Raw genomic sequence first — 16,243 nt, 5'->3', positions numbered from 1 at the left:
GTGCACAGGCCTTCAGTTGCCATTCACTTTCATTACATGCAAAAGAGTTGCCAGGAAAATGCCATTCTTCTATTCCTATTACTACACAAACAGCACCCATAGGTGCTTCTCCTGCATGGAAAGCACACTTCTGAGCAGGGCCATGCCAATGATGTGCACTGTGGCACGTAAACACCTCTTCTGTTCAAAGCCTCGTGTTTGTCTCGTAACTGCAGCATCTCAAGCATAATGAACAATAACCTGCAGCGTTTGCATAATGAACACCCTCCCAGAAAAAAAACCCTCATTCAGAGGTCAGGCTCCAACATTTTTATGAAAAACTGCAATATTTGCAAGACAAATAGCACGTTGCTCTTCCAGTACGGTATATTTTCCCTCCCTACGATGGGGAAGTGTTTCAGTAATCTTTGTTGCATCACGCAGAGATATGCAAACTCACGCTCACCAGCAGAGCACCAGAGAAACGAATACACGTCGCTTGACTCAGCAGACAGACTATTGTGTGATCACTTTGAGGGCAAGTTTGTGCCCCGTTCTCTGCTGACTCACAGGCCACAGGTTTGCCACTCAGCAGGCAGGATCTGAGTCAAACAGGAAATAACTTGCACTGCATGACATTCTCTTGCCTGTGTGTACAACACAGCTCTCTCTGCTCATGAGAAAAGAACAAACGCTCCATATAAACAAAACACTACTTCCAAATATATTTCACTGGCCTATAATAGAAGAAATGATAAACAAAACCAAGGCTGGGCAATATTAAGAATATGTTCTAAATGAACATATATGAAATTCATCATGAATACGGACTCTTTATTTTTATTGATTATTAAGGGTGCTTTCACATATCGTACACTTTAAGTCTAACCAAATCCCGGTTCGGTTAAAGTAAAGCAGAAAAGTAAACCAGCTCGAAGTGACCTCAGTGCTTTTGGTGTTCACAGCATAAGTGGATTTCAAACAGGACATTGCACAAATCAGTCGAATCTCAAAAGGACCCACAAACAAGCTGGTCTCCAATCACCCCTTTTATATGTTCACATACACACATCATTTCGGGATCAAGACTGCTTGGAGTGCTCAAACACACTGAAAGTTTACAATGTCAATAGACATTATTCTTCCTTCTTCCATGGCTTGCCAACACAAAGCTTTTTAATAGCATGTAATTTTACAGTAGCATTAATGGCATTATGATACGATCACATTTTGCTTTCTGCAAATTACAGCAGGTGAAATTCAGTCAATCCAATGGGAATCCATGCAATTTGGAATCTTCCACAAAAGGCAAAAGATTATCCATGGACAATGGACTTTATTTGCCTGTCAAATTGTAGATACATTTTGATAATCTTATGGCATCTGGAGTCATTTCTGTCTTCGATCACTTCAATTCTTGATGATCTGAGATTAATAATTGAAATGAAGCTCAAATAAAAATAATAATAAATGGAAAACTTAAAAAAATAAATGAAAATTAGAAGTAACTAACCTAAATAGGTTTAATTTGAAGTACTAAAATTACTCAAATGAAATTAAAGCTAAAGAGAAATATAAAAAAACCTAATGACAGAAGCATAAGATAATTACTAAAACTTGAACAAAAAAAAATGTAATACAAATATATAAAAATAAAAGCTGATTCAAAATAGTAATAAATACTATTATTTAATAATACTATAATTAATAATACTAAAATAACAATTTTTTATAAAGGGTTAGCGACCAAACTGTCATCTGCCATAAATTTACTTATGATGCTTCTGGAACTTATGTGAACCCCGAATTATAAATACAACAGGGTCAATAATAACTCTAATAGCAATTAAGATAACAATCATTTAATATATCTTAATTTTGTTTTTCTATTCCAAACCCTGAGCTACCTAAATAGCTTCTGTTTGCCAAGACAACATTGTGTGTATCTTTTGTGAAGAACTAAGGATTTTTGCATTGAGATTTTTCAAGCTCAATTAAAATAAATAATAATAACAACAATAATAATAATAAAAAAAAATCCAAGATTGTAGACTAAGTGAAAGAAATTATCATTCTAAATATTTAAATAATTCATTCAGTACTGAAAAGTATCAATAAAACGGTTATATTTTAAGAATCTTTGCGTGCTGTGTATTTCTGTGCTTGTAGGAGTGTTGTGTTGTCACCTCAGCAACATGTGAACTCTACTGGAGATCATCTGTGAAGTGATTCTCTCTGTGTTCACATCGGATCAGTCACGTACAGGTATAATGTCAGGCAGGATGCTGCATTCTTCACATGGTACTTTGGTGCTGTATGTGGCAAGCTGTAGGTAGACAATAGATGTTCCTAGTTCTGGTGGCACTACTGTAGTAGTTAAACATCCACACCACTAAAGATTTTCAAATGAAATGAAATCATTCTCATTCTTAGTTGAAAGACACCCGATACTGAAGCAGTCAGTAATCAGCACAAACCGTGTACAAACATGCAGCTACATGATGCAACACACTGCAGATGCACATGGCAGTCCTGTCCTGTTGTTTTTCATATGTTCATAATGGTCATTAGTGGAACATCAACAATCTCCTGGAATGAACAAGGGGGAGATAATGTAATAAAACAGTGCTGTTAATCTCCTATTGATCACTGCATTGTGTTTAATGCACATCACTCACACTCGGCTGGCTCAGAACAATGACGCGGCCGAACGTCTGCTCTTACACACTTTTTCCCTGTCCCACATCCATACAGCTTCCTCTTTCAGTTCAATCGCTCTCATGTGAGATGAATGACAGTATATGGCTGGCTCTCTCTCGCTCTCGCTCTCTCACACACACACACACACATGTATCTGTATGCTGTGACACAGATGGTGATGGTGACTCATGGATCTCACAGATCGGTGTGTTTCAGTGGCGTCTGATGGTATTTGGAGCATTGCTCTTTGTCTTGATCTCTCTTGCGTGCAGATAAAATGCAAATTCCTTCCACACACACACACACACACACACAAACTGTGTAAAAAAAATATCATTATAAGAGGGCTGAACATAAAGATGTGTTTGTTTGAGGATTTGAATGCCAGAATTCATTTTGCAAGGAATACAAGAAAACTGTTTAAAAAAAAATGATGAGTGTTGTTATTGTTAAAGGGGTCATGTGATGTTGCTAAAAAGAACATTACGTTGTGTATTTGCAACAAATGCCTCATTTATAATGGGTTTTAATGTTTTTGTCTCGTCGCTCCAGCCGGACAGGGCATCATCACAGAATGGTGAGGGGCGTAACATTTCCGTCACACGCTTGAGGTATTCGGCCAATCACAACGCACTGGATAGCTGGCCAATCAGAGCACACCTCGCTTTCAGACCGATGAGCTTTGTAAAAATCGAGCGTTTCAGAAAGGCGGGGCATAGAGGAGAAACAATAATGTACAGTATGGGGAAATTTAAAAGTAATAATAATAATAATTATTATTGTATAATAACAATAATAACGAACACCATTATTATTATTATTATTATCATTATACATTTGCCTTATGCATTTGGTAAATCCAAATTTCTTCCAAATGTAACTTTTACATGTAAGTGTTGAGTACCATCTTCATATGTTAAACAGTCTCAATGTGATGTATATTATTATTAACAACATGAATATTATACAGTTATTTTTATCATCATAATTTATTATCTTGCATTTACATGTTCTACTCTTTGAGTCGCAGGAATGTCTGGGTGTGCTCCTCGCTTGTTACTGCTGGTGCAAAGAGAAACAACATTATTACCACATCATTATTCATACTCCAAACCTAACTTTAGTGTGTTCTGCGCTACAGACCATCAGGCTACGCAACATCCATTAATCTCTACTCTTATCTCAGCTCTCTGTCACTTCACTGCAGTCACTCTACTGTCACTTTATACTGTCCATTCAGATCAGCTCCTATATTATTATCTTCAGATATACTATAATGCTCTAATCTGGTGTATTTGACTTGTAGCTGAACCCTTTAGCAATGTTCAGTGAGGGTTCTGGATTCTGGTTTTCGTTGTTCAGATGTGTTTTTGAGTATAATCTTCTGTTAGGTGCTAATTCTCACACATTTACAACACTGACTTAATTACTGTGTATTAATACATTTATAAACTACGGCTGGGATGTATTGAACAGTAACAGGAAGTGGCTGCACGGAGCTCCTTCCTGAAGAGGAAACACTTCTTATGGAAAACTGGACTTCACACGCACGCACACAAACACACACAAACAAAAACACATGCACACACAAACACAAAGACACACATGCACACACGCACACGCTCACACTCACACACACACACACACACACTCTCTCACACACACACACACACATTCACACACACACGCAAACACTCACACACACACACACTCACACACACACACACACACACAGACACACATACGCGCACACACATTCTCACAACGTGAGTCAATAATGAAGGACACCAGTAAAAAAATACTTCATAAGTTCATAAAACACACCATCTGTCTTCCCTATGACTATATTTGAACAGGAATGATGTATTCAGTGTAGGACTATCAGGAATCGCTATGATACAGTGTATTTTTAGAGGTGTTTGCTAAAGGCAAGCATCACTACTGCTCCTCATACTTCAGAATTTATCAGCCTTAATTATAAAGTATATTATTCTGGTTTGATTTCTTCACAGCATGTGAAAGTGATCTGTAACTTTATGCAAATCATCAAAGTTCAGGACTCTCACGCTCGCTGCACTGCTAATTGGTCGCCTCAACTCTCAGCGATGCCCCGGGGGCTCATGGGTAATTTTCCACTTGCGGAGGAGTAGATTCAGAGAGAGAAACCTGTGCTATATCTGAGCGACTCGAATAGATAAAGGGAGGAAGAGAGAGAAGCAGATGAAAGGAAAGAAGGTGGGAGAGATGGAAGTCCTGAAGGAAATGTCTTCCCTGATGAGACAATCCTGCTATGGCTGGAAACTGTGTTTGGACCTAGCTTGCTAGCCCTTGTGAAAAAGAAGTGCGCTTCATTGTATTGAATGTGCACTTGCAGTGCTCTTCAAATCTTATAAGTATATTTTAAAAAACTGTAAGGAGAGACACATTCATGACTATTTTTTAACACTCATTGTAATCTTTAATAATCTTGTTGTGCCAAGTGCACTTATTTTGATGTCTCGACTAACATACTAAAGTACATGTAAAGTATTTGATTATAATTTGAACTGTACTGTGTGTTATTCAATATTACATTTAAAGTTGACAAGTTTCAATGGAAATGATATTAAAGTATATTTTAGTTTGTTTAGCATAAATGCAGTGCATTCGGCAGTACACTTTAACCGTAATTTTATTATCATTGTCTGATATCATAATGAAGAAAAAGCTTCATTAAAAGAAAATTCTAAAAAAAAAAAAAAAAAAAAAAAAAAGAAGGTTGGCGAAATTTTTTTTTTTTTTTTTTTTAAAAAAAAAAAAAAAAAAAAAAAAAGTAGGTTGGCGTAATCTTTTATTATTATTTCTTTGAAAAAAACAAAAAAAAGAACTGCTTCACTGCCAAACCAAACCAAAGAAATGTGGTGCAACCAACAAAGTCATGTGGTCAAACTAACATGCAGAAAAAAACCCATTGACATTTGTATCACATTTAGTTTACTAAGTTTAAACTTTTCTTTAAAATGTATATTAAAGAAATTGGCAACACTTTAGATTAGGTAACACATTCACTATTGTGTTTTCCATCGATAAACTGCTTATCTGCTGCTTATTGATCGTTAGTAAGGTATTTGCTGTGGTAATTATGTTTAGGTGTTGGGTCGGGTTAAGGGATCTAGAATATGGTCATGCAGAATAAGGCTTTGATCTGTGCTTTATAATAAACAGCCAACATAGTTAACTAGCAACTAGTTAATGCTGAATAGTGTTTCCTAATCTAAAGAGTTACCAAATTTTAAAAACCATATGAAACTTACAAGCATTCACATGTACACTGCTGTTAAAAAGTTTGGGGTCAGTAAGATTTTTTACAAATGCTTAAAGTCTATTATGTTCACCAAGGTTACATTTATTTGATACTGAAAAATACCATAAAAAATTAATATTTTTAAATGATATTAAATAACTGTTTTTTTATTTGAGTACATGTTAAACTGTAATTTATTTCTGTGATGAACAGCTGTATTTTCAGCATCATTACTCCAGTCTTCAGTGTCACATGATCTTCAGAAATCATTCTAATAGGCTGATTTGCTGCTCAATAAACATTTCTGATTATGATCAAAGTTGAAAACAGTTGTGCTGCACAATATTTTAGTGTAAACCATCAAACATTTTTTATGATTCTTTGATGAATAGAAAGTTAACAATTCTTTGATGGAAAAAAAACGTATAGCAACGTAAAAGTCAGGTCTTTTTTTAACAATTTAATGCATCCTTGCTGACTAAAAATATTAATTTCATTAAAAAAAAAGATCTACCAACCCTAAACTTTTGAACAGTAGTGTACATGCATACTGTGCCTTCATGCATTCAGACAGAAAAAGAACAAAAGGAGGAAGAGAACAAATGCAAGTTCATTCTCACCACATCAGCCACAATCTCTGCAGCTCGAAGCATGCACGCATGAAAACCAGACCCTACGAACACAAGCACACTCGCTGCCCCCAGAAATACACTCTGTCTCTTTTTGATTCGCTCAGTAAGTAATCATAGGAAAGGAGATGGTTGTAAAACTTTTGGCCTTTTTTGCACTATTTATCTCAATTTTGATGTTCTCACATTTGTCTGCTACAAATTAAAGTGCTGCCAGCATCCCAGTCTCACATAATGACTTTGATCACCCCAGCAACAGCATAGCAATGGCCTAACAGCCACTCAAAACACCCTCAAACCCACTCAGGAACAGCCTTGCTAAGTTGCTGTCCCCCAGGGTGACCATACGTGCCCTTTTCCCCGGACACGTCCTGGCCAGGATTTCTATTGCCTATAATATCCAGGTTTTGGCTTTGTTTGCACTGCGCAAACTAATCGTTGTATGACATCAAAGTACCGTGAGAGCTCTAGAGAGCAGACGCTCCTTATGCTTTCGAATCACTCTCAAGGTACTTTGATGATAAACACTGATCGGTCTGCACAGTGCACAGTGCAGTTCAAATCGAACACACCTAATATGTGCGCATATTTGCATCACTCTGACCGTTCTCTGTTGATCCCACATTCTCACGCACCACGATTGGTCGCGATGTTATTCATCAAACTACTTATCGATCATTACCTTCTGCAAGTATGAAATCAGGAAAACAAAGCCAAAACCTGGATATTTTAGGCAATATAGAAATCCTGGCCAGGCCGTGCCCGGGAAAAAGAGGATGCATGGTCACCCTACTGTCACCCATAATACCCCAGAAACTACCTAGCAACCCCTCAGAGCACCCTAGCAACTGCACGGTAATGCACTATAACACCTTAGCAACCACATAGCAATATCCTAGCAACCACCCACCCACACACAGAATTTGTAATAAAGCCAGTCATGTTTGGTGATCTAAAGTTTCAATGCAATAATGTGAGAAAAAAATGGCACTATATCAATATTGTTTTGGCACTACTGATGCGAACTGCAAGGAATCGCAAGAAATGAACCATTCAAAAAATACAGTGATAATCTTTGAGGTATTTGAGGAATGGCATATTGGTTGGTGCCTGTATGATTTACAACGTATAACCATATATTTCATCAAGTGATTTAATGTTACTAAACGAATCTACCTGAACAACCAAAGTTTGTTTTTGAACCTAAAATGTATGGATGACCACCATGATAACACAAATGGTAAATTCAGAGTTCATCATAAGTGGCCTGTCTATAAAATATAACCAATACACGTTTATAGATGGTGCACAAAGTCATACACACAATTACAAAACACCATCATGGTAACAATTAATGCAAATAAATATTAACTAAATAACAGAAAATCCAAAACGAAACACCCTAATGTACATTACTGATAACAACAATAAGAAGAAACAGTTATTTGTCATCAAATATAATTAAGGAAATGTCCTTTTGCTGTTTTTTTTTTTTTACTGTAAATTAGATTGTGATTCATATTTTTCACTTGCAAAAACCATACATTTGACAGTATTTTACAGTAAAGCTACATATAATATTAACTAAATAACAGAAAATCCAAAACGAAACACCCTAATGTACATTACTGATAACAACAATAAGAAGAAACAGTTATTTGTCATCAAATATAATTAAGGAAATGTCCTTTTGCTGTTTTTTTTTTTTACTGTAAATTAGATTGTGATTCATATTTTTCACTTGCAAAAACCATACATTTGACAGTATTTTACAGTAAAGCTACATATAATGTGATTTCAAACAATTGTTTCACCGTATGTGATAAGGTTTTTTACGGTTAACCAATAACAGGTTATTACTGACTAATTTTTCAGTCTTTTATGTATGTTTACAGTGTAGTGAATGTATATAGTACACAGTGAATCTATCAGAGGTGTGTTATTCTGGTGTAATATGGCTTGGCACATACATAGACAGTATGATTTTTAGCAGGACGCTGCTAATGATATCAAATATCTTGTTCATTTCTTCAAATGAGTGCCGCTCTGTATCTCAATTCCAGAGCAGAACACGGCAAAATTAATCAGAAACATGCACAACTTATCAGCATTATCCAGTGGTTTCAGCCTCAGACGTCACGCCCACGGACCGCTGGCTAAACGTCTGATGCATATGGGACACAAAAGTGGAAACACTTCAGGAGTTTCGAAGTCGCCATCGGATTGGTTGAATTATACAGGATTTCCGGGAGACGTGCGTTTCACGTTCTTTAACGTTCCGCTGGAAACAAAGATGCCGTGACGCCAAACCCTTATGAAAGAAGAAAGCCGTCGTGTTTACAACTTTGACGACGAGCACTTATCAGCACGTCAACTAAACGCTGGATTTTCAAAAGTATGTGAAATATTTAGAATCTTTAAAATACGTTTACGTTTACACACCGATCTGTTATTGTGGCGACATTTCCACACCCCGAAACGTGACGCTGAACGAAACGAACTGTGATTGGTTGTTTGACATGTCGGTCAAACGGCCTCATGGGCGGGCCTTGGTCAATGAAAGCTGCCATGGATTCTAGACCTTCAGCCGTCCGTCTGAAGGTCTGGCTACGCGAGACGAGACGAGACGAGACGAGTATGGTGAAAAAGACATCAAATCCTCCAGTAGCGGGAAACTATATGGTTAATCACAGATCACAGATCCGATGCTAAATAGCTTTGAAACCAATAAGTTCCTTCGAGTCCGCGATAAAAGTAGTAAACTGGCTGATTGCTTCTTATATTCTTATAAGTAAACATCTGCAGCCATTTATGCATGTTCAGTACAGATGGGAATTATAAAGAATTGTGTGATTCTGGTTCCTTAATGACAATAATATTAATAATAATAATCAATAGAGTAATCCATAGAAAACAATTATTGTTAGTAGCAGCCAGTGTTGGGGGAAGTTACTTTCAAAAGTAATGCATTACAATATTGCGTTACACCCTAAAATAAGTAACTAATTGCATTACTTAGTAACTTTTTATGGACAAAAATGTGTTTTTGCATTACTTTTGCTTTACATTTTCAATCTGGGCTGGGCTTGCTTGTTTGTTTTTAATATAAAAAGTTCTACTTTTCTACCAAAAGCTAAATGAATAAGCCTCAGGCTGAAGGAAGTGTAAATTCACGTCTGTACAGTAGAGGGCGCAGCTCAAAGCAGTCTGGATCGCATGAAGAATAGGATGCAGGAGAAGAAAGTTCAACACTGTTCAGCAATAAAAATAATTAAACACAAATGTTATGTTTAACTAAAGTCATTTTTGCTTATTAGTACCGTTGAATTGGCTCATCGAAGGTCAGCAGCAAAGATACTGGTTAATAAAATTGGATTAAATCCTTAAAGGATATTTGTGTTATTTAACATATTTAATTATTGCAGTTTTGCATCATATTCTGAGTTTGCATTTCACTGTTTTTATTCATTTTGAGGAACACTGAATCTGTTTTTGTGCGATATGAGTAAATGCATGTAGACATTTAGTCTAGATCTACAGTAAGATCGTGTTCACACACAACGCCTCTGCACTCACTCCTGATTTCTCTCAACATGCAGACAGGAGAGCTGTCGGTCAATACACGGGAAAACAAAGTAACTGGCGTTACTTATTTGAAAAAGTAACACTGATATTTTCTTGTAAATTTAAAAGTAATGCGTTACTTTACTAGTTACTTGAAAAAAAGTAATGATTACATAACTCACGTTACTTGTAATGCATTACCCCCAACACTGGTAGCAGCCCTAGAAGATTCACCCAAAAATAAAAATCCTGTCAACATTTACCCTTAAATTTCAAATAGGGCTGTGTGATTAATCGAAATCGTCATAAAATCGCAATCTGAGTGTGCGCGATTTCTAAATCGCTTTATAGCACGATTTTCCACGCCCCCGACCTCCCGCAGTATGCTATCCGAACCAATCAGAATGCAGCGCGCCTAAATGGAGCATGAGAACAGAACAGACCGGGCGGGCATACAAACGTAACGCCAGGTTCACACACTCCGTCTGTGTTTCCACGCCCATGTTAACGGATCAGAGCATTCACACCACGCGATTGTGGTCGGTGCGTCTGCAGCAGTTATGCTGCAATCGTTTCCGCACGTAGTCCATTTCTGCTGTGCTGCACGTGCTGAATTAAAGTGACAGCGCATTATTCGCGGTAAAAATTAACATAGATTGACGGAAATTTAGTAATTACACCATAAATGCATATAATTATAGTCTACTGTTTCACAGTCAACACATGGCTTTTTGGCTAGATTTAAAACAAGGAAAAGTGCACTGTTAGACAAACAAGGCAGTAATAGATGGCACTCGTGGTGGTAGTTAAACAAAGTTATATTTATTGAGTTTAAACGTGAATATGTCTATGAAAGATTGTATTACTGTACTGTGATAAAAGAGAATCACAATGCTGAAAAAGCATTTTCAGAAACAACGTTTGGATTTGAAATCAAAATAATGGATAAATGTTGTGTTTGTGGTAAACAGCCGCGGATCAGGAGCGGACTGCAAACGCGTCCTGTGCGAAAGCAAAATGAGTCCGTGCTGCTTCTGCACAACATACACATACTGTATACTCACTGCAGACGGAGTACGTGTGAACTTGGCACAACAAATCTAGTTCAATATCTGAGGCAACGCCACAAAGAGCTCTATGACCAATGCACGGCAAAAAAAAATCCCTGTACATGGGATTTTTTTTTCTTTTTCTGCCATATATGTCTATTCTAGAGACATTTTGTTACACCTTTACTTGGTGATTATTTTGCCTTATGTCTGTTCTAGAAACATGTTGCAGCTTTTTGATAAAGCTCTAATTGATTTTCTTTTGGAAATATGTTTCAAATTCACACTGAATGCATTAATGACTGAAAAGCATGTCTGTGTGTGTCAAAATCGTGTTTAAAATCAAAATCGCAAAATTGATCAAAGAAATCGCTATAGGTTTTTTTTGTCCATTTTGCACAGCCCTAATTTCAAACCTCTATGGCTTTATTTCTTCTGCAGAACATATTTCGGTATTTTTATAAACAGAGACATTTCCGCTGACATTTGCTGATGCCCCGAAGTCCTTTTAGTGTGTATCAGTGGTTTAAAACAGAAAATGAGTCTGAAGTTTGCACAGCCCTAATTTCAAACCTCTATGGCTTTATTTCTTCTGCAGAACATATTTCGGTATTTTTATAAACAGAGACATTTCCGCTGACATCCCGAAGTCCTTTTAGTGTGTATCAGTGGTTTAAAACAGAAAATGAGTCTGAAGCGTGCAGTTAATTTCCCGAGGGACCCTTGAGCAACAGAAACCAATGGTTTTCAAGAGATACAATGATGCACGTATTTCCACCCCATGGATCTCTGGGACAGGACAACATCATGTACCTTGCCGACATCAGCTGGCGTTTCGTCAGAAATAATGACCCTACACGGAGTCCCACACCAATTAAGGTCTGATGAACGAGCATGAATAATTCGCATGCTACTGGCTGCATAAACTGATTGGAGCAGCGTGTTTAATTACTGCAGCCTGATCTATGCCTGGATGGGGTTACATTAATTTGTCTTTGCAGGGACAAGAGGAATGAGGGGAGGAATCTATAAATCACTTCCAGCGACCCTCGTCATTCGTTTAACTATAGGGCAGCTGAGTCTCCTACTAGAGCCTGGGACTGGCTTTTAGAGTTGTTAAAATAAAGTATTACCATATCGCTTATCAATACCAGTTCATCTCTAAAAAGATGTGATGTCTATTTATTGTCTTTGTATTTTGTATCTTTTTACATTATCACTTTCAATTCAGACTGCAAGCTCACAACTTGAGTAAAAAACATCCTTTTTTGGGTCATGATGCTGTATATTCAGTAAGAGTGCATACACTGTCACAACATTTTAGTACAATTAAGCACTAATTGAACTGAAAGTCATAAAAATGTTTTATATGTATTTAAAAAATGGAACCCGTTGTGAAATAGAACAGCACAGGTTCCTAATCGGTAGAGAGACTCAGCTGTAGTTCTGCTGGACATCCAGCCATGCTGTATGAAGCAGAACAAATGAAGCAAACAGCTTTTGGCATTTCAGTGAAATACACATTTGCCCTTTCTTTGAGAGGACTTGAGGGCGGCCAGCAGCGTCAGATCTGGAGCTGTGAACCGCTGAAGTCCAGATACTTGAGGGACGTCTCTATGCAGGAAGCAGTCCTGTTCTTATTTCCAAAGCCATCGGGACACATCTGGGCCGGGCTGATTAATCTAGTCCCACGAGTTCTCACAGCTCTCTGTGGAGCTTAATGTGCCACCAGGTTTGCTGGTAAGGCAATTACTCGCTGTACTAAACCCAGAAAAAACAACAGAGAGGTGGCACACATCCCCACTTGCTACATATTTGTTATAAAATATAGTACAAATATAGTTACAGCCAAAGGACGTTTTTAGACAAAATGCTCATTTACTACATACATATTACAGACACAAAACATTATTAAGCAAATTCATTAAGTAGCTTAATATATTTTAGCACGAATGAAACACTATATTGACAAATCAGCATCAGATTGGATCTGAAGATTACAGAAAACACCCTGGCTTTTAAAACAACAAACCGGGGATGTGCTTGCTTTAACTTTATAATGCTTGACTAATACAAAATCCAATCTGGCATTGAAGAGGACACAGTAGATTTTGCGCTCTGTTCACTTCCATTCATACGCATGTAAACACTGGAGCTTGCACTGATCCTATCCATCAACCTGCTAAACACAAGTCTAACAGAATACAACATAATACAACAAAGCGTTTCAAATCTTAAAAGTGTTATCTAGAGTTGTCATACTGTTTTCATATGTCAACAACTGTAAAAAAAAAAGTGTTCAATTGTAATTTATGTTACATGGATTGTAATGCGTGAAGTCATGTGTGAAAAACAACAACCCAATCTCATGAGAAAACTTAACTATTTTATGAGCTGGGAATTTTGAATGAACTTGAACAATGTAATACATAATAACACCCTCAGTGGGGTGTATGCAGATTGTACGAAAATGAAATAAATTCGCAACCAATTTGCCAAAACAGAAAATAGTTACAAACTACTATGTAAAATACTACAGTAAAATCCTGAGTACCATATACTCCATTCTATTATGAAAATACTATAAAATATTGTATAAAAAAATACTAAGTAGAAAGTATGAACTACTTTTAATTAATATGCAGTGAATTATATATATATATATAGTACTGTATTTCACATATGTTAAGACATGATTTATGAAAATGTTATCATTAAATAACTAAGTAAAAAGTACTGTATGAATCCTCCTATAATTTAAAGGTAGAAAGGGGGCCCATCACATTTGTTTCTATGTTTTTGTTATGTTTTGTTTGGTTAAAATGGTCTGATATGGGTTTTTCAATGGGGCAATGTTAAATGCAATGTTACAATGAGCATGACAGAATCACTTGCTACCCTTGAATGTGTAAAGCATCCCGCCACTCTTTTAACTTCACTATCATGATGATGTTCCCAGATGAACTCCGGGTTTTAAATAGATAACACAGGATGTGGTTTGGGTCATTTGGACAAACTGCATCATGTGTAGCACAGGAACTCATTGGGCAAAGAGGTACCCTAAAGAGATACGCTGATTTTCTATATTACGTTCAACAACAGCTATAATTATGTAATGCAGCATTTATAACTAATAATAACAGATAATAACTGAAAACTGATAATAACAGATAATAATTGTGACTAACTTCATTCAAAATCCTGAATATGCATCTTTTTACAACCAAATGGCACTCATGGTCATTACAACAAACTCAAATTTGCATTGATTTGACTGTAATGAATACAAAAGGGCTTTTGAGACCACCGATTGCTCCAGGTTTAAAAAGCTTCCATGCAATTAACACAGGCTTTTTAAAAACATGCTCCATCCTCATTTTGAAACCAAAACATTATTTCAGTAAATATATGCAAAGTTGCACTTAATGATATTAATGCAAAATAATGAGACAAAATGGCATGTTGACGGCATATATCAGAAAAAGACATATTGAAATGAAGCACTAAAGATTTTGTATGCCCCGCATTTGCAATGCTTTAACTTTAGTGGGTGTGTTTATATGACACCCAAAACATGTTAGCTAACTGTGATTTTCTGTGTATATAAACCAAACTAAACACATAAAGAAATGTGCCTATATAAACACATACTACGTTTTTCAGCATCACAATATTGCATGATGGTTTGTTGTGACCTGCTTTACCAAACATGCACATTAATCCGGTCACCTATTGATGTTTTCTGTCTTCATATAGACACTTGCAAACATAAATGTCCATAACGGTCCTTTAAAATGAACATATGTAGGTTTCCATGTGTCATAATACGTTCCCAGAACTCACCATCACAGCTCTGACCTCCTTAAGCATAACATGCGCAAGTTAAAGCCCATGTTGCATGCACAGAAAAGCATGCAATCAAACAAATGCATAGTGTTTGATAAATTCTGAAGCTTTATTTACACACATGAACAATAGTATTAGGTTTGATGTACCTCGGAACACAGCTCGGAGATGAGCGGTCAATCTCCCACGTTGCAAACAAATTCATTGGCACAGGCATGATGGGACCCAAACCCGCCGCACCCGAGCCCGAACCCACAGCTCCGGCCATGGCTGATCCTCCGGGCGTAGCGGGTGCGGGAGCGGGTGCACCGACACCCGGGTTCATGAAGGCGGCCCGGACCCCTCCTCTCTCCACAGCCGCGGCCATCACCGAACGGACGCTCAAGCTGGACTGGGATGGTTGAGGACCTCACTTCTCATGCACACGGTCCGGACGGCTTTCTGCTGCTGCTCATCTCTCGCATACACAGATTTGCGATGGTCAGAGGCGGAGCTTCAAAAGAAAATGTGGAGCAGATGCGATCTGCGGTCGGCCGAGAGGCGGCGCTGAATCACGGGTTCCATTTCCAGTTCAGTAGGCCACTGGCTAACGAGTCGTTCTTTTGAGTGATTCAGTCGAACCGATTCGCGAACCGTTCGTAACTGTACTGTTTATAAGAGAGAACATCTGTTTTTTTAATAAACCTGTAAGGTCACTCACATGTCTGAACTTATTACCATAAACAACTCAACATTTGACAATATAATTTTAAGAAAATATGGACACGGTAACATTTGTAGGTAAAAAACACAATTAGACGAATGAAATTGAAAAAAACAATAACAACATAATAAATTCTAAAAGCTGTATGTCACATAATTCATGTGAATACTACATCGAATTCTCAGCTCATGAATATTAATGTGTTCTATTCCAATGGCGGTTTGTCTTTTTCTTAAAAACCAGTGGTTTTTCTGCCACAAAAACCTGGCCTTCATTTGTTGTGCTGTGGGCTAGGTTAAACTGTGCTTGTGTGCAGTGTCAGGGAAAAAAATAATAATCAGAGAGGGCCAGCGAGGTTTGCCTTGTCCTCCAATAATCAAGCAACTGTGCCTTAATTTTAGAATTTAAACAGTGTCATGTTAAAAGTGGAGTAATTTATACTTGAGGCACAATGACTCATATTGTGCATCATGAACAGACCCTGGCATTT

The 16,243-nt window shown here is 37.2% G+C and overlaps 1 protein-coding gene across 2 annotated transcripts in view; it reads right to left on the bottom strand.

The window, feature by feature from the left end:
- Nucleotides 1–15,610, bottom strand: part of LOC107550685 (phosphofurin acidic cluster sorting protein 2-like) — a 74,371-nt gene extending 58,761 nt beyond the window's left edge. Inside the window, exon 1 of one of the 2 annotated variants that reach the window (XM_016232029.1) lies at nt 15,200–15,610. In XM_016232029.1, coding sequence (XP_016087515.1) covers nt 15,200–15,417 — 218 coding nt within the window. In that variant the 5' untranslated portion in view covers nt 15,418–15,610. The remainder of the gene's footprint in view (nt 1–15,199) is intronic. The other variant, XM_016232028.1, reaches the window with a different exon arrangement.
- Nucleotides 15,611–16,243: the final 633 nt, after the last annotated feature.

The sequence above is a fragment of the Sinocyclocheilus grahami genome, unplaced genomic scaffold (assembly GCF_001515645.1).
Source record: "Sinocyclocheilus grahami isolate Dianchi unplaced genomic scaffold, SAMN03320097.WGS_v1.1 scaffold405.1, whole genome shotgun sequence".
Taxonomy (NCBI): domain Eukaryota; kingdom Metazoa; phylum Chordata; class Actinopteri; order Cypriniformes; family Cyprinidae; genus Sinocyclocheilus; species Sinocyclocheilus grahami.
This window is presented reverse-complemented; position numbering and strand designations above follow the sequence as displayed.